The sequence below is a fragment of the Carica papaya genome, chromosome 4, assembly GCF_054855325.1.
Source record: "Carica papaya isolate Zhongbai chromosome 4, ASM5485532v1, whole genome shotgun sequence".
In the NCBI taxonomy this organism is placed as follows: Eukaryota; Viridiplantae; Streptophyta; class Magnoliopsida; order Brassicales; family Caricaceae; genus Carica; species Carica papaya.
Genome location: NC_142312.1, coordinates 3,480,213 through 3,498,623, shown reverse-complemented (window position 1 = coordinate 3,498,623; position 18,411 = coordinate 3,480,213). Strand labels below are relative to the sequence as shown.

The window sequence follows — 18,411 nt, the reverse complement described above, 5'->3', positions numbered from 1 at the left end:
CAGTTGAGACCATAATCTCCTGTGTACCGGTTGTATATATATATATGCCAAAATAATAATTTAGTATCATACTATTTTAAAATATTTAAATTAGTTTCTATAATTTTTTTTTAAAATTTTTTATTTCAGTTCGGAGATGAAGATTACGTTTTAAATCATCTATTTTTTTACACAATTTTTTAAACAGAAATTATCTATTTTTTTATGGTTTGGTTTTTATAAAATTTAAAAATTATTTCAGCAAACTGTTGATTTTAATAAAAGTTAATAAAAATAATTATTTTATTTTATTTAAAAAATATAAATAATAATAGTAATAAATTTTAAATCCCTAATCCTAAATCATATTAAATAACAACTTTACCCCTTCATCCAGATATAATTGATTGTAAATTTTGAAGTCAATGAGGCCTAGTTTGTAATTGGGCTTAGGCTTAGTGGGCCCTTATCTAAGGTTCCATTTCGAAGGAAAGAGTGGGTCCCACAGCTCAGACCACATTCCTGCGCGTATGCCCCACTTCCCATTGACATCACGTGGGCATACTGTCAGAAAACAACAGACAAAAGAATCAACCCCACACCACAAAAAATGTTTAATAAACGTTTCAATCTTTCATATGATTAATTTACTGCAAGTCCCTTCATTAAGCACAAGATTTTCTACTAATAAAAACGAATCCAACGGCCAATTATCACCAGACAGCAAAAGAACAGAAGCCCAATAAAAAGAGACAGAAGAAGAAGAAGAAGAAGAAGACGACGACTCCAGTGGCGGAAATTAGTACAAATTACATTAGAATTTAATTAATTAATGATAATATTAATAATTATAAGTTCTCAAGGAATCATAGGGCTAAATCTCTTGCACTCCATTAACGATTTCTGATCACCTCCCTGACAGAAGAAGAAGGAAGCCGGGCATCTGTACAAGCAATTATCAACTAGTCTGACATTGGCAGACCCGGGTTTCATCACCATTAATGGACTCGGAATGGGTCCGAACAAGTAATTCCCTCCCAACAATAGTCTCTCTAACGGGGCAACTCCAGACCCAGGTACAACTGCCTTCAAGGCGTACTGGGTCGGTATCATTCCGGTGAACTTATTGTTCTCAAGCGACAAAGCCGAGAGCTTTGGCATCAACGCCAAGAACGCCGGCAATAATCCCCGGAGATCGTTGTTACTCAAATCGACCGCGATGAGCTGGCTTTGGGTGCCCGGAGTGGCGTACGGCGAGTCTATGGAGGTGAATTGGTTGAAGGAGAGAGTGAGTTGTTGAAGAGACGGGTGGTTGAAGAGAGTTGCAGAAACTGAGCCCCTGAGTCGGTTGTGACTCAGCTCCAAGACTTGTAAAGAAGTCAAAAGGTTGATACTTTCAGGGATTTTGCCTTCAAGGCTGTTGTTTCTCATGGAGATTTGAACCAGAGGTGTTGGCAATGTCCTGGGGACTTGGCCGGAGATATTGTTGTCACTTGCATCTAAAAAGTAGAGATTTTTTAGGGAACCCAACTCGGGAAACTCACCAGCTAATTTGTTCGATTGAAGCTCGAGCCTTTTTAAGCTTATCAACCCGTTGAAACTCGAGGGAACTGAGCCGTCCAGGTTATTGTGATCGAGGTAGAGTTCCTCGAGACTCGAGAGTGAACCAATCGAGGTGGGTATCTCGCCGGAAAACGAGTTCCCCGACAGACCAAGTCGACTGAGCCGAGTGAGGTTCGCGAGCGAGCTAGGAACCGACCCGTAAAAGAAATTACCCGAAATGTCAAGGTTCTGCAAGTACGGAAGATTCCACGAGAGCGAAGCGAGTGAACCCCAGTAACCTGCCTGGTCAAGACTGAGTTCCGTCACCCGACTCGCTCCATCTGAGTCCACAACATCGCACCTGAACCCGCACGTAAACCGTTCACTGAAAAGGCTATCACACGGGTCGAATGTGAAATCCCAAGAGCTCAAACATGACCCTGGATTCACTGAGTTGGGGTCGACGGAGCTCCTGAACTCCTTCAAACCCTCGACATCTCCCGAATATGTCCCCGATTCAGCTCCGGGAAAGATCTCCGCGACGGCGACGAGCAACAGAAGAAAATAAACCAGAGAGAAATTGAAGTTAGCCATCTGTAAATTTTCCGACAGAAGACCAAAGACAAGACCTACAGGCAAAATAACTCTAGATACTGAAAGATATAGGCAAGTCTCAAGAAGAGATCCAGCTGATGAGAATCGTCGGCTTTGAGAATCCTAGCCAGAAAAAGAGAAGAAATGATTATGATGGGGCGAGGAAGAGGAGATGGCTTTCGAGTACCAATTTGACGCTTGTGCTGTCACAGTGATATTTTCTCGCGTGAATTCACGGGAAAATTGTCAGAAGAAATCGCCAGAAATGTTTTAAGATTTTGTATGTGTATGTGTAATGGCCTTGAAAGAGAGATGTCGTATTGGTGGGTATAAGAGCATGTTGTTGTTGATTATATATATATATATATATATATACACATATATCATAGTGTGTATAAACATATATTTTTAAAAAAGATAAAAGAAAAGTTGGTTCTAGCTAAAGTTCTTAAACTGTTGTTGAATTTGAAGTAATAAATTTGTTCATAATTTCTTTTGAGGCAAACAGCCATAACTGTTTTATCCGTCCTTTTCCCCATTTTTAGTAGCAGTGACAACATCATAAAGGAAGCTACAGACTAATTAAATAATTATTTTTTATTAATCAGAATTTATAGTAATAACGGCTACATGTAAGATGACGGATTAACACTTAAATAAACTTTATAATATAATATTTAAAACAACGAAAGAGTACCAAGAATTTAATGAACACATGATATTTTCATTGCTAAAGAAAGGATTCCTTCGCCTTAATTTCACATGGGCACCGAGCGGCCCATGTATTAATTCTTACATTCTCTTTCTTTTAATATCTTTATATATTACTTAAAATTTTTTATTTTATTAATTTATTATAAATTGACACTAATCACTATATAATATTTAATTTAATTTATAGAGTTATGTTGATTAAGTATCAATAAACTTGTTATGTTTATAAACTAAAAGAAAAATTTTGTAGGGATTAAATTTTTTTAGTTAAGAGTAATTTCCAATTTAATCATTTTAATTTCAAAAGAGTTGACAACAGTAGAATTCCCTATTACCCTACTAATTATAAGTTAGTTTGTTGGGAATCAGAATCAAATGCCAGCAGGAGTTGGATCCTCAGTAATGTTGTTGTTACAGCATCTGCAAGCTGGTGAACTGGGCATCTGGTCCCGTGTAAAAGTTGGTGCTTGTATTATTTCCACACACACAAACATATGTGTATATATATATATATATATATATGTATGTGGGAGTGGATATATAATTGTAATTACACATTTTGAATTTTAACAATATATTTGGCAACAACTTATCCATTTCCAGAATGTAGATTCCTAATTAGGTACGCCAAACCTTACCAGATTGTTCCTTGAAAACAATCCTTCCGAGTCTCATTTTAAATTTGCTTCAACTCACCCGGTTGGAGTTGAAGAAATTCTCTTATTTACAAGAAACTGTTATGTATCACTTTTATAGAACAATATGTTAGAGCAAATTATAAATTTAATACTAAGGGAACATATAATATATAATATATATATATATATATTGTGTTGAATGCTCGTAATACGTCAACGTTCCTTCACATATAAGCAGCAGCAGACATTAAACTTAAATTCCAAATCTACGGACAGGGTCCCAGGCGCTACTCCAAACTTCTTTTAAATGAAAAATTCTATACAATTATAAAAATATAATAAATTCATCAATATTTATTTAAATAATTATTCTAACTAAAATAATATTTATTTTTATCTAAAAATATAATAAATTCATTAATAATTATTTTACACTCAACAATAAACTTGGTCAAATTAGGTGCAGCCTAACTCATAATTAGCCTCAAACTAAATAAACTCTTTAACTAAAATCTAAATAATTTTTATCAATTTTATAATTAAGTTATTTTAATTCAACAATTTTTTTTTTTTTTTAAATATGAATTCAAGTTTTATCATTTTAATATAAAAATAAATAAAATTAAATGTATAAAAGTTCCAAACATAGTCTTAATTTTATAGTTTAACAGAACAAATAGTAAAACAATACCTGATGATATACTCCTGAGCTATCAGCATTATTCACCGACCAAAACTGTGCATGGATTATATTGACACGAAATCTGCAGTCGCTTGTGTTTAAATGATTGATAATCGGACTGAAACTTCTCCTCATAATTTCTAAAAACCAGAGTTTCCTTTTGGTTTGACTCTTTCAGAATTAAGGCTAACTAAAGAAATAACTGGTCATTCCCGACCCAAGATTACTCAGAAAACTCAAACAGCCTACTAACTTGTCTCTACCTTAATGCTTTTAAATTGCGGAGGGATCAAATGTTATCTGCATATAACTAAAGTGTAATCTATCTCCAACTATACCATTTGTATGGATTCTGTAGTTCGTATATATTATTATATAATGCAGCCGCATCTGATGCTTGGCATTGGTAATGGCAAATTAAACGAAAATCTTCTTTTTTCCTTTATACATAGGACTCTCATCTCTCTGGTTGTGACCACTCAAAGTTGTTGTTCCTTGCTTGTTTATCCTTTTCCAGATAACGCCTCACGGATTTCTGGTCCACTTCAAACACAAATCCCATTCCCCTTATCTGCAAACTCATAGAGATATATGGAAAACCAAATTTTGTCAGTATGAACGCCATGCCTGAAAGCTGGAGAAAGAAATTTAGGCAGCAGAAGAATCAACAGTCCAGGTATTCATCAGTTAATAATTTAGTAGGAAGTCACGTACCTCTATCAAACAGTTGTTGGTAAGAGGGGTGATTTCTCCGTTACTAACATCTTTGCCATTAATGCAAACTAAAATCTTGCTGAGATTCTTCAAAAAGAAGGACCCCTCGTCATCCATTTTTATTATGGCCTAGCACAAAAGATTAACAATTAATCGAAGAAATATTATCAAGCGAAAAACAACCAACATTTTGGCTGCATGTGCCACTGAAAGTAATCATTATAATATTTCTAGCAGATTTTCGCAGGATACCAATTTTTGGAAGATGTCATTTATTATATCGCACTGTGTAATACAGTCTCAATGTCTCTGACCTCTTATTCTAATATTTTTAGCCTCTCTATCCCAATATACGAGCAGTCAACTTTTCTGTTCTGTATTAATTTGGAAGAAGTTACTTGTTATAGGAGTGATTAATCTATATCTAACATCGGTTGTCTTCTCTTAACTCTAAATCTACTCCTTTCTCACTATGTGCATCTTATGAGTATACATTTCATAAATTGAAGAACAGTTGTCCTGTCTGCATATGCAAGTTCTATATATTCAGCAAACTCAATCCGCCAAAACAACAAAAATTAATATTCAAGGAACTCTTTAGGAAAAGGAAATAAATCTCACCTGTCGACGAGATATTCTGTTGGGCCGGCCTTCTTTTCCCAAGTCAATATCAACATCAAAGTCATTAGTTGCTCTGCCTAGAATGACCTACAAAAGAAGGTTGCATTTAGATAAGAACACTCGAAGATGAATGATATCATTTGCACGATAATTACCTCTATCACTTATTTTTTTAAAAAAATTACCTCTATCACATGCAAGATTAATGAACTAAGAGTGCTAATATTTCACTAAAATCTTCAAATCTTGCAGTATATACGCACTATAAGAACATTTAGGCATTGGACAAAACCCACGAGTCAGAAAAATAAAACCCTACTTTGGGAAGTTCCTGAATGGAGTAAACAAAAGAATAAAAGAAACATAAATATATATACCTCGCTCTTCTTAATGTAATGCTTCGAATGGCGGCCGTATAACACAGCAAGTGCACCTTGAGATGCAATCGCTCTTTGCATAGAAGATCGAGCACTCTGCTCCAATCTTATGATTGTCCTCTTGGTATCTTCATTTTGATATCTTGAAACTGGGAGTTTTAGAGAACAAATGAGCTTAGGCCTCAACATCTTTTGCTATGTTATAAAAATGACTCTCAAAACAGGTAATGGCATTGCACTCAGGCAGACAGGTACACACACAGGTGTTTGTGTGTGCGTATGTAAATCTTTCTTTTGGTTTGTGTTGATTGGTTGTTACCTCCTTTTCATGCAACTACCATAAATAAATTGATAATAAGACAATAGTCTAAATGACTATAATCAAAGCACAAAGATTACATTTTGGCCAAAAAGCCAACAAATTAATGAAGTGAATATCAAAATAAACAACTACGTCATCATTCGGTTAGTATATATTCATTTCTGGTATATGAGCAATAGCTACACTGAATGAAATTCGAAACAAAAAAAATATTAATACCCCAAACCAAAATTATAGCTGAGTTACCTTTTTTGCTAATGCATGAATCTGAACCTTCTGGGAACAGATCCATTTCAAGTATCTGAAAGTAAAAAAAGGAAAATAATTACAGAAATAAAGAAGACATAAAATTAGGAGCAGAACCACAAGATGAATTAATGAAGAAATCAAGGTAGTCCTGCAAGTAACATAAGGAATAACTTACCATTGCTTCAATATCAGAAAAGCAAGGAATGCTATCATCACTATCAGATTCTTCCTGATACAGAGCTGAAGAGTCTGCTGCTGCTTCCAGACTTTTATCTAATGTGGAACTTGCTTTTCCATGTAGTGGGTCATCTGTAGAATTACATGTATTTAAAGGATCTTTCTCTGGTGCTTCATTAGTTGCAGGATACGGAACTTTATTGGAGTCAACAGTAGCAGTGTTGGCATTTCCTATAATGGAGACAAATTTCCCACCATCAGCCTCAGATTTAACTCCACCAGCAGCAAGTGGATAGTTTCGACTTGTTTGCAGCACAGTGTCTGAATCTACCATTGGAGAGGCATCAAAAACATTGGTTGGATTCTCTTCTTTCTTTGTCATGCTTAGCTCTGGCTTGTCCTTTACATTGGTGAAAGACGAAGTTGGGACCTTGCCCTCTTCATGACCTGGTAGTTCCCGAGAAGAACATGTCTTACCAAGGAAAACATCATCATTGCATGGGATTTCAGGGTCCTCAGTGTTCAATATGCACTCCATATATCCATCATATGGTCCAGGTGGAAAAGAGTCAAGTGCTGATATAGAAAGGCTTCTATCTTCCAGCTTATGAATAGCATGCTGACCTCCATTATCAGAGTGTGACTGTTGATCAATAACAACATTCAGCTCTGCAGGAAATGCATCATTGGAATGAGCAAGGCAGGTTTCTGAAACTGATGCCTGAGTGTCTTTAATGTTTTGCCCATCATCTTCATGAACATTATTTGAAGTCACCAAAAGTGAATCAAGGCTAACATAAGAAGAATTATCTATTGTCTCTTTCCCATCAGATTCAAGGCAAGTGAGCTCATCATCATTTGTAAAATTTAAAAGAGAATTTGAGATATCTGCAAGATCAGTTTCAGAGAGAGCATTCAGACTACTTAGTTCTCCATTATGTCCGCACTGCAAGACTACTTCCTGATGGGAGTCATACTCAGATGGATTTATTTTCGCTCCACCCATATTATCAGGATTGATCATTTTCTCTTCCACACGCGGACCTACGTTTTCACCAATCATGTCACCTGGCATTATAGGTGCAGAAATGTCCTCAACTGATTTCCAGAGAGGCAAGCCAGGTTGTGGGGATGAATATCCCATACCATCTGGCATTGGACCAGAGGGCCCAATTATCTCAATACCTGAGCCATTCCCAAATTGGACTAAACTTTTCTCAAGAACATGAGTAGAATCTCCATGTTCATTAGTGTGTTCAAATGTGCCATGCATAATCATTTCTTTATCCGATAAGGATGAAACTGTACGAGAGAATTCAATCCTTGCACTTCTTTCCAAAGTAGGATCTTGGGTTGGATCACACAAGATATCAACCCCAATATCCTTAAGACCAAATTGGTTATGAATAACATCTCCAATCGCACTATCATTATGAGGTTGCAAACGCTCCTGAAAACCACTTCCATAACCAAGGCAGGCATTAGCGACTGATGAACCAAGAACATTAAGACCATGTAAATTAGAAGGTTGACTGCAAGTTTTCTTCCTCATAGCATGGTACAGACTACGTATGCTTTCGAATTTCCTTTTTGAAGGAACTTCCATATTTCTACTAGAACTTCCAGATGAACTTAACTTTGGTGTAATGCTAGAAGCTGAAAGTTCTAACTCAAACATTCGAGCAGAAGCTTCAGCTGAAATGTCAGGATCATAAAGAAGGGAATGCCATCGCTCTTGCAACTCTTGAACGGAAAACTTGCGGGAGAATTGAACTGCCCCTTTAGCAAGTGCTTCCAAAGAAGCACCAGCCTATAATTGGAATGGAAAACAATAACCCAAGAAATGAGTAAAATGTCAGAGCCATGTTCCAAATTCAGAAAATCCAATACCACGAACACCATTTTCTTTTTATAACTAAACAAATGTAGTTAGAAGCTAAAAACATGCACGGTGAACATAAGATTTCTAGATACCGAATCTAATTCTCGCAATTTTCCTGCTAATAGCTTAACATCATTAAAAAATAACATTAATAAACCAAAGGCATAAGCAGCCGCAGAATAATACATGGAAATGAACATGAAATGATATTAAGATTCTCTAGCGAAACGCAGAATTATAACAATAAAAATCAAATCGCAGTCAATTGTATCTAAAACGAAGCATATAAATTCAAACAGTACGAGGTATAGCGAGCCTAGAGCACAAAGAAGACAAACACCTAGGGTTTTCTTAGTCGCTAATCGAAATTCAAACAACTAAAAACAAAATTAATAACAATCCTATCGTAATTAAAGGACAATTCTGGAGAAATGAGGGCTTACTTCAACGGCGTTCTTCAACAACAGGTCATCTTCGGGGATCCATAAAGGAGGAGTTGCTGATAGTATTGTCATAAGCGTCTCAAAATCGTTGATCGGACGACTAAAACACTTAAAACAAAGAGATGTTTACCGACTAAAAACAGCAAGAACCAAGCGAAGGAGATTAAACGAGAAAAAACCGCAGCAGAACTGCAACATCTAAGGACTGTAACAGATAGGGCTGAAAGGCTACTTACTTAAACATCAGACGAGCACACAAGTCTTGAAATCATCTGGATAGACCATTAAACTCCAAAGGCACCAAGCGAGCAGCAAAATCGCAGCAGCACTGGAAGCAGAGCTGAAGAAGACAGAGGGACCACACCCATTTCTGAATTACAATATATATATATATATATATATTAATTTATTGAAAATCTTCATTAAAAAAGAAAATAAAAATGAGGCTTCGGACCAGCGTCACAAACCTTGGCCCAATAAAATCATGAATAGTTTATTTCAACATCTTGGGCACCATATGGATCCCACAGGACACTCTCTTAAGGAAACTCAATCAACATTTGATGGCAAAATGTTTATTTCAACATCTTTTCAAATTCTTCTGATGAACATTTTCAATACCACCATATTTAGTTGATCCACTCTGAATTTATTGCCAATAATATCATCACAGGATACTTAAACATTCATTTATCATCATGACAAGTTTTATAATTTGTTCAGTAATTGTATAAATAATAACTTGAGATTTAAATTTTAGATAAACAAATCTTTACTTAACTTCTTGATTTTCCATTTTATAAAATTTCACCATTTTCAAAGAATTTAACCTGAGTTTGAATTTTAATTTCATTTTATTAAAAAAAAAAAAAAGAATGGCACTGAAGATGATAGAAATCTAAGTTTGCTTCTAATATTTAGTTCAATTTATAAAATTATTTTGAATAAGTTAAATATAAAATTATATAAACTTTACATAAACATCACAAATGAAATTTAAACTACTAAATTTATGTACAAAATACAGATTACTCCGAGATTATTCAATATTATAAATAATCTAGTATATATGCATTTAGAATAGTCCTATATATATTAAAATAATGAACTAGAGCAATTCAAAGGTAATGAAAGTTCTAGCTATTACATTCTAGCCAATTAATATTGTCATCAAACAAACATATATAAGATATATAAATATTACAATATTGAAATACAATCCAACCTTAAATCCTTAATTATTATATATATTTTCCGATAGTAATCGCAGTTAACATATTCATTTCATATAATCTCATATATTAATTGATTATTTAATAACTTCCTTAATCGAAACTACAAACTTTAAGTTCATTCAAGCAAGACGAAGATCACTGCAATCAAATCTTCCGAGATAAAGATTATTAGGATGGTGGTTGTGGTGAAGGCGAAATGCTTGAAGGTTGGAAGCTTCATTAGCAAGTGCAATTGCAGATTCGTAATCTCTTTCATTCTCAACTAAACCGTAATGTGGATCATTATGACATCCTGTATCCTTTATATATATTAAAAAAAATAGAATCATATATGTATGTTGATATAATTTTAAATTAAATATAGTAATTACTATTTGATGAATTCTTACGAATTTAAGCAAGAGGTTTCCATTTTGTTCCTCCAAATTCCGGACCTATAATTTTAAAGAGGAATTAAAAAAGAGATCACCAATTATAATATATATGGCATTATAGGAATATATATAAAAAAAATATTACATATTCCAAAAATAATGTATATAAGTAAACATAGTTTGTAAACGCAAACTTTATTGTGTGATTAAGTATACACTAACCTTCTTCTTGTAGGTATCTGTCAGTGTTTTGATTGTATGAAACTGTAAACAAAATAATTAACACATTAATTTGGGATCGTACATAATTAATTATTACTAATTTTATTTAAACCAATATCTAATTAATTAAAGAATACTTTCAATTGTATGCATTTATGCAAATACATTTATTTATTGTAGTTATTTAAAATCTTCAAAAAATTAATTTTTAATTAAAAAAAAAAATCTCTACTTATAATACTATTCATAATTATTAGATTCACTAATACGAAAAATACAAGAAAATTTCATAATTAAAACCCTTCATGTAGATCTATAAAACATGCAATTAAAAATACTTAATCCTTCTTTTTGCCGGAAACCTATAAATTAATAATCCAATTAATTAAAGTAATTTAATTAATTAAGAATTAATTAAAATCAAACCTTTCGCTCGCGTATGACCTCCAAAGCCGAGGCCATGTTTTGCTCAAGACCGCGCAGCTCTTCCACGCTCATATCGTGCAAATCTTCACCATTTCTTCGCCTTAAAAAGCACAAAAATATATATATACTTCTAACTTAAAAGTACATGATATTCAAAGCAGATTCTAAATTTTCATAGTTAATCTGATAGTAAATTTATTATATATTTATAGATATTATATATAACAACCTTTTGTAATATGTTTCTTCCTTTGCTTTAAATAAATCTAAATTTGAATTAATGTAAACTAATAAAAAATCAATAAGTATTATCAATTACCCAAAAAAAATTTAAGTAATTTTTCAATTAATTACCTAATCTCTCTCCTTAGCTTGCTGTTGATATCTCTCAGTTTCTTCAAGTTGTCTTGCATTTTCTGCCAAAGCCACCAAATTTAACCCCCCGAAGAAAACCTAATCTAAAAAGTAATTAAAAAAATTAACATAAAAGTAAAACCTGGTAATGGGTACTCCACAGATCAACTCCTAAAGTACTTTGGTATTGATCTATCATCTTCTTCGTCCTAACGTCGAAGAAAATCATCAGAAACTTCCATTTAGCTAGCTAGGGTTATATATAGACAGTACTACATATATATACAGAGAGAGAGAGAGAGAGGAAGAGAGAGGAGTAATATATAAATACGTGGTGGTGGGGCTGATGAATTCGTGGAGCTTGCCGGTATTAGATATCATGATGAGAGAAACCTTGGCATCGCAGAGAACAGTGAGTTCTTGGGCTTTCTTGAAGATACCATTTCTGCGCTTGGAGTAAGTTACTTGCCTGTTCGTAGGGTTCTCGATCCTCTTGATCTCAATCTTTCCACGACCCATTTTACTTCTCGTCTCCACGATTAATTAATTTGATCTCCTGTTACTTACCACTCGGTCAATTACCCGCACTGTTATACCCTAAAAAACATAAAGAAGAAGAAGAAGAAGAAGAAGAAGAAGAAAATAATTGAGAGGAGAGAGAAAGAGAGCTTTTTCTGGAGGGTAAAAGAAAAAAAAATATATACAATGGAGAGTACTTCAAAGGTAATAAAGATTAAAACAGAAAAAGGAGATGGTTGTTTCTGTATTTGGAAAAGGCCGTGGAAAGTTGAATTGGCGTGTAACTAAGAATGCATATGTTCTTCCTTCCAAATAAAAGAATGCATGTGTTTTATACATATGTATGTATGTATGTATATGTTGGTAACGTGTTGTTGTGCTGGGAGAAGCTTTTCAACATGACAGCTCAGTGAGGATGGTTGATCGTAGATTTCTTGGAAATATGGTTTCCAGTGCAGAGGTCGATGGTAATAAATGAAAAATAAAGAAAAAGAAAAATTAATAAATTATGATTTTATACCTAAAATGTTTTTATTATAATTTTGTCCTCAACGTTTTTTATTGGATTAGTTAAAAATAATTAAAAAAATAAATTTAATTAATAATATTATTAGACGTATTATTACTATATTATGAATTAATTGTTTAATATTAATTTTTTTAAAGGATTTAAATATATTTTAATCATTTAAATTTTTTATTTATTAAAAATTAAAAGAATTACACGTTTAGAGCAAACAAAAAACATCAATGATTAAATTATGAAAAAAAATAATAATAATATCAGACATTAAATTTTAAGAAGTTATTTATTTTCTTAAACTATCGATTTTGATTAAATAACCGAAATTATTGACAATGATTTTTAAATTTGATTCATATTATTGGAATGATCTCACCGTTACAAACTTCTCATTTCTTTTATTAATTTCGTATCCCATTAATATAAAGATATTAATTAATTAATACTTAAAACGTTATTATTCATTAATTATTTGTAGTTAATGACACGAAAAGGGGCAGCAGCTTCTAAGCATTAGACAAAGAAAGAGACGAGTGAGAAAATTGGTTGGAGAGTTTTCAATGCGCATTCATTTTCGCGCATGGCCAAAAGCCTAAGACTGACCGGTTCGTTTCTTGCCATTCAACTGAGCTAATTCCTGTACGAGTTAACATCAGTCTTCGTCTCTCTTTAACTCAGTGCATAACTGTAGCACTATAATAGTGTAAACTAGGGTGTATTATCTCCATGGAAGCAATGAGTGGGATTGAAGAGAGCTTGGTTGAGCTGAGACAGACGTTTAAGAGCGGGAAAACCAGAGATCTTTCATGGCGGAAAGCTCAACTTAGAGCCATAATCGAGTTAATACACGACAACGAAGAGAAGATATTTGGAGTGCTGCGGCAAGATCTAGGAAAGCACTCCACTGAAGCTTACAGAGATGAGGTATAACATGTATAAGTGTCTTTGTGCTGCAATTTGAGCATTGACCATGGAAATTGATTAAATTCAGATTACGCAAATGGGACTCAATTAGGTTTTCTTGAGGACATTCTGATTGATCATGGTCAAGCGGATTTTCATTTTTTGGGAAATGAGAATTTAAATTTATCGTGAGTTTTTTACTTGGGCGATCAATTGCTGTAACTATACAGGTTGGAGTGGTGGAGAGATCAGCGAATAATGCTTTGAACTGTGTGGAGAAATGGATGGCGCCAAAAAAAGTGAGTTACTCAAATCTAAGCGGGAAACCGCCATTATTGAGTGATGAAATAGTGTACTTGAGTTTTTGGGGGTACTGCTCTGTTGTTCATGGTGGTTGCTTAATTTGGCTTTTCGAACAGAATAATCTACCATTATTGTTCTTCCCTGCAAAAGGAGGAGTTATCCCTGAACCTTTTGGAACAGTTCTGATAATATCAAGCTGGAATTTCCCCTTCTGTAAGTTCACTCCATTCTTGAATCTGGGAATTTTTCTTGTTGACTCGAATATGAAATATAGATCATATTTGGTATTTGGTTAGTCATAATTCTGTTTATAACTGCTGGCCTATGAGCCTTAGGTTTTCGAAAAGATAAATGAAAAATGCCTGGTTTCATAGTTTTTTACTTTAAAAATTTACTCATAGATTCTAATTGATCGATAGTGATTACTAAAATAATGTTTTTAATTAGAGAATCACAAAATAAAAAAAAATCCAGTTACATTTTTTAAAAAAATAATCAAAACAACCTAAGATTAGCTTGAGTGAAAAGAAGAGTCACACCAAACATCCCCCTAAAATTATTTTATCATACATTTGGTATCATGGAGTAAGTTTTTAGGGTAGATACTGTTAGACAAGCCTACTAATTATACTTTTTGGATACAGCTCTTTCCATGGATCCATTGATAGGAGCAATCTCTGCTGGAAACACTGTGGTCTTGAAACCTTCAGAGCTAGCCCCAGCGTGTTCTTCTTTCCTTGCCCACATCATCCCTCTTTATTTGGATCCCAAAGCCATCAAGGTCCTTGAAGGTGGAAGTGAAGTTGCTGAACAACTATTGCAGCAGAAATGGGACAAGATATTCTTCACCGGTATTGCTCTCCTTCCTTTTGATATACTTTCGCATGTCAAAGTCTCGAGCTGAATGCAAAGATCAAGCACATACCTGATATATATTATTCAAACCTTTTTGCCAATCGATTCATATATTAATACTAACTTTGTTTTGATGTTTTAAATTTCTTGAGTGCTGATGGTCGTATTGTTGTCAGGGAGTGCTAGAGTGGGGCGGATTGTTATGACTGCAGCTGCCAAGCATTTAACGCCTGTTACGTTAGAGCATGGTGGAAAATGCCCAGCTATCCTTGATAAACTCTCTGCTCCTTGGGAGAAGAAGGTTGTTTTCAACTCAATTAACTGTATTCTTAACGAGGATAAGATTTAACAAACTCCATAATACTTTTGTTTTGTTACTATTACAACATCAAGGTGGCTGTGAAGAGAATAGTAGGAGCCAAGTGGGGGCTATGCAATGGGCAAGCATGCATAGGAGTTGACTATGTGGTTGTGGAACATGAAATTGCCCACTCTGTGGTATATACAAATAACTTCTTTACCAATGCTCTTTCAAATTTTCTTTTTTATTCTTTGAATCTCCAATGCTTGCTGCTGTTACTTATTAAGTTGTCTCGGTCTATAGATCCAGTGTATTCTCCAAAATTTATCTGGCCTAATGCACGAAAATCCCATTTAGTGCTTGGAAAATTCTGGTCTCTTTCAGATTGAATTGATGAAGAAAATGATAAAGGAAATCTTTGGTGAAAGTCCAAAAGATTCGAATTGCCTCTCCCGAATCATCAACAAAAGCCACTTTGAGAGGTTGCGCAACCTTATCAAAGATCCCCGCGTTGCAGCTTCCATTGTTCATGGTGGTTCAATGGATGAAGAAAAATTGTAACTTCTCAGCATCTTTTCTGAATCTATGCTTTATATGTTGTTTCTAGCAGCGTCCAATGCATACATAAATACTAAGTGATCTTTAGCTCAGTGTTTGTCTTGGGGGATTTCCTGATCTTCATTTTGTGATTTTTCCAGGATCATTGAGCCAACAATCCTGTTAGACCCTCCACTTGATTCCAAGATGATGAATGAAGAAATCTTTGGTCCATTTCTTCCTATAATCAGAGTGAGAAACAAGCATGCTCTTTCATTTCAGAAATGTTTATCTAAGTACTCACCCTTTTCCCCTTTTTTCTTCCATGTTTCAGCTACAGAACATTCAAGAAAGCATTGAATTCATCAACTCCAAGTCGAAGCCCCTTGCAATCTATGCCTTCACCAAAGATGAAGCATTCAAGAAGCAGATTTTATCAGAAACATCCTCAGGAAGCGTGGCATTCAATGATGTTGTTGTCCAAGTACGTAGCAATATTTGTGTTTTCTTTTCATATGTTTATCTGACAAATGCAAGAAGTACTTTCAAAACAAAAATGAGTTTGAGGATTCTATCAATATCCATTTATTTTAAATTATATTTTATATTTTATATTTTATATTTTATTCGATAAAAATCATAGGACTTGTCAACTCATTTGCGATTGTAGAACAACTTATAGAATTATGCAAAAAAATAGAGTAGAGAACGAAAACAAATGAATGATCTAAGTTTTTTCATTTGTTTATACCCGCAGTTTTTATGTGAGGCACTTCCATTTGGAGGTGTAGGGCAGAGTGGCATGGGACGGTACCATGGGAAGTACTCTTTTGATACTTTCAGCCATGAAAAGGCAGTTATGCATGGACGTTTCTTCCCTGAAATTGAGCCAAGGTATCCTCCATGGAACAACTTCAAACTGGTATTCATCAGATTGGCTTACATGTCTCAGTACTTCAAATTGTTGTTGCTTCTACTTGGGTTGAAGAAGTAGCCCATTTTCATTAGCTCGTGCAATAAAGGTTCTTATAAATAAATTGTTGTAAACGTTGGTGGTCATGATAAAATTATAATAAAGTTTATCGAACATGACTATGATTAATAAAAAATTATTAAATGTTCTAAGAGTTATAATTATTTCTTGTTGAAGCAGCTAAGGAGATTATTTTTGTGACTTGTTATGATAAATTTAGGTTTACTTGGTTAATTATTTAGATTTTTTAGATAAAGTTTATCTTAATTATTTTTATTTGATCACTATTCACTTATTAGTTTAATTATTGGTACATTCTTACCAATAGCACGATGGTTTAATGATTAATATCTATATTTTACTAAAAAGTTATGAGTTCGGATTTTATTGAAAATATAAAATTTATTATTTTAAAATATATTATGAGCTGATAATGATAAATTTATAATATTTAATTTAGTAGAATTATAGACTTCGTTTACTAATGTGATGGTGGGATTACGATAATTAAATTAGGTCAAATTTTATAAATTTATTACGTTATGTTTTTTCAGTTCAGTTAGTCACAATTGTTTAAAAATTTAACTTATTTTTGTTTTCTTAAAAAGATAGCTTATATATTTTTTTATTTTTTATTTTTATTAAAAATTACTAATTCAAGTTAAATTATATTTTTAAGTGTATTCTCATTTAGATGTTATTTGAATAGTGTTGTAATTCGCGGATGTAGATTATCTACTTAATGAATTTATATATCATCTATTAAAAAAAAAAACTTATTTGCTCAATAATTGGAAGACATCATGCTTTTGTGATGAATGTACTCTTAACTATAATAAAATTTAAAAATGTTATTTATATTTGAATATTTTTTTATTAATTTATGTTTTTAAAATATTTAATTATTTTTATTTCTATTTTTTTATGAATATATTTGTTAGAAAAAAGAATAACGTGTTTTTGGATAATACTTGAGTACATACGTGAAAGAAATTTCTCAAAATAACTAGAAATAATGTTTTATATTTTAAGATTCATTTAATAGTTTTATTTTTAATTATTGACATAAACTTTTTATGAATTCGGCAAATAAAAATGTTTTATATTTAAATAAAATATTAATTTTATTCCGAAAAAAGGAAAAAAACGTATTTGCGTAAACAATGAACTCTTGTCCCAGTAAGTCAAATTCTACTTGTGGCTTCTGCGTTTGTGCCTTGGAGGTATAACTCCAAATCGTCGTGTATTAACAGTCAAAGCACATGAACGGCCGACAATATGCCACGTCATCAGTGAGATACGTGGCTCCCGATGACGTTTTCTTTGTGGCTGCGTTGAGGTAAGGCGGCGTTCAAACGACACCGCATAACAAATAGGAAGGGCGTCTTGTGCGTGTATGGGATTGGGAACGATTCTGCCACAACACCCTCACCACCAACCCCATCTTCGTCAATTTTTACCTCGATTGGCCGATCAACCCCGAGGTAAGCCAATCAAGATCCAAACTTATGCTGGCTTGTCCATGAGATTGGGGCTGCGAGGAGATCTGACCTGGAAACAAGCCTCTGCAACTAATTCAATACTCAACGCCGGCAGCAGCAGATTTCAAGACCCGCGAAGGCCTTTCTGCATCAATACCTCAAAAATGGCGACGAAGAACGACGAATCGAAGGAATCGGTGGCAGCAACTGCGAAGAAGGATGGAGGAGGAGGGAAAGGCGAGAGGAAACTTTCTCTAGCGCCGGTACCTCCTCCTCCGGAGAAGCCTGAACCTGGGGATTGTTGCGGGAGCGGATGTGTGCGATGCGTGTGGGATGTGTATTACGAGGAGCTTGAGGCTTATAACAAGCTTTACAAATATGATTCAAACGACTCCAAATCCAAACCTTCTTGATTGAAGATTTTTCTATGATTGTTTGTTGTGTCGATCGTCTTCTTGCTCCATTTCATAA

At 33.9% G+C, this 18,411-nt stretch overlaps 4 protein-coding genes across 6 annotated transcripts; 1 reads left to right on the top strand and 3 right to left on the bottom strand.

Moving 5' to 3' along the window:
• Positions 1 to 592: 592 nt before the first annotated feature.
• LOC110822370 (Leucine-rich repeat (LRR) family protein) lies at positions 593 to 2,462 on the bottom strand. The gene has a single exon (XM_022052472.2). The coding sequence runs from the start codon at positions 2,113 to 2,115 to the stop codon at positions 838 to 840; it is 1,278 nt and encodes a 425-aa protein (XP_021908164.1). The 5' UTR covers positions 2,116 to 2,462; the 3' UTR covers positions 593 to 837.
• A 1,878-nt stretch (positions 2,463 to 4,340) lies between these two features.
• LOC110822479 (uncharacterized) lies at positions 4,341 to 9,326 on the bottom strand. Of its 3 annotated transcripts, none has more exons than XM_088217387.1 (8): positions 9,171 to 9,325; positions 8,935 to 9,034; positions 6,608 to 8,419; positions 6,430 to 6,484; positions 5,862 to 6,010; positions 5,485 to 5,571; positions 4,864 to 4,992; positions 4,341 to 4,720 (listed from the first exon to the last, which is right to left on the bottom strand). In XM_088217387.1, the coding sequence occupies exons 1-8, from the start codon at positions 9,176 to 9,178 to the stop codon at positions 4,607 to 4,609; spliced, it is 2,454 nt and encodes an 817-aa protein (XP_088073513.1). In that variant the 5' UTR covers positions 9,179 to 9,325; the 3' UTR covers positions 4,341 to 4,606. The 3 variants fall into 3 exon arrangements, with proteins under 3 accessions (XP_088073513.1, XP_088073514.1, XP_088073515.1); XM_088217388.1 differs by having other exon boundaries at positions 8,935 to 9,042; positions 9,171 to 9,322; XM_088217389.1 differs by lacking the exons at positions 4,341 to 4,720; positions 4,864 to 4,992; positions 5,485 to 5,571 and having other exon boundaries at positions 5,866 to 6,012; positions 6,431 to 6,484; positions 9,171 to 9,326.
• Positions 9,327 to 10,059: 733 nt separating this feature from the next.
• Positions 10,060 to 12,252, bottom strand: LOC110822228 (agamous-like MADS-box protein TM6). Its single transcript, XM_022052280.2, has 7 exons — positions 11,877 to 12,252; positions 11,688 to 11,754; positions 11,546 to 11,607; positions 11,192 to 11,291; positions 10,766 to 10,807; positions 10,559 to 10,603; positions 10,060 to 10,468 (listed from the first exon to the last, which is right to left on the bottom strand). Exons 1-7 carry the CDS (start codon positions 12,062 to 12,064, stop codon positions 10,289 to 10,291), a joined length of 684 nt encoding a protein of 227 aa, XP_021907972.1. The 5' UTR covers positions 12,065 to 12,252; the 3' UTR covers positions 10,060 to 10,288.
• A 924-nt stretch (positions 12,253 to 13,176) lies between these two features.
• Positions 13,177 to 16,620, top strand: ALDH3F1 (aldehyde dehydrogenase 3F1). The gene is made up of 10 exons (XM_022052648.2): positions 13,177 to 13,511; positions 13,721 to 13,789; positions 13,910 to 14,006; positions 14,438 to 14,644; positions 14,825 to 14,949; positions 15,042 to 15,146; positions 15,334 to 15,506; positions 15,648 to 15,738; positions 15,821 to 15,970; positions 16,244 to 16,620. Exons 1-10 carry the CDS (start codon positions 13,314 to 13,316, stop codon positions 16,478 to 16,480), a joined length of 1,452 nt encoding a protein of 483 aa, XP_021908340.1. The 5' UTR covers positions 13,177 to 13,313; the 3' UTR covers positions 16,481 to 16,620.
• Positions 16,621 to 18,411: the final 1,791 nt, after the last annotated feature.

Coding starts and splice junctions, on each gene's coding strand:
- LOC110822479 (XM_088217387.1), bottom strand. Junction 6,485..6,607: donor TTTCTGATATTGAAGCAATG/GTAAGTTATTCC, acceptor TTTTACTTTCAG/ATACTTGAAATGGATCTGTT. Junction 5,572..5,861: donor ATTACATTAAGAAGAGCGAG/GTATATATATTT, acceptor CTTCTTTTGTAG/GTCATTCTAGGCAGAGCAAC.
- LOC110822370 (XM_022052472.2), bottom strand. CDS start 2,115: ATGGCTAACTTCAATTTCTCTCTGGTTTATTTTCTTCTGTTGCTCGTC.
- ALDH3F1 (XM_022052648.2), top strand. CDS start 13,314: ATGGAAGCAATGAGTGGGATTGAAGAGAGCTTGGTTGAGCTGAGACAG. Junction 13,790..13,909: donor AATGGATGGCGCCAAAAAAA/GTGAGTTACTCA, acceptor CTTTTCGAACAG/AATAATCTACCATTATTGTT. Junction 15,971..16,243: donor TCAATGATGTTGTTGTCCAA/GTACGTAGCAAT, acceptor TTATACCCGCAG/TTTTTATGTGAGGCACTTCC.
- LOC110822228 (XM_022052280.2), bottom strand. CDS start 12,064: ATGGGTCGTGGAAAGATTGAGATCAAGAGGATCGAGAACCCTACGAAC. Junction 11,755..11,876: donor TTCATCAGCCCCACCACCAC/GTATTTATATAT, acceptor CTTCGACGTTAG/GACGAAGAAGATGATAGATC. Junction 10,604..10,765: donor CAGATACCTACAAGAAGAAG/GTTAGTGTATAC, acceptor TTAAAATTATAG/GTCCGGAATTTGGAGGAACA.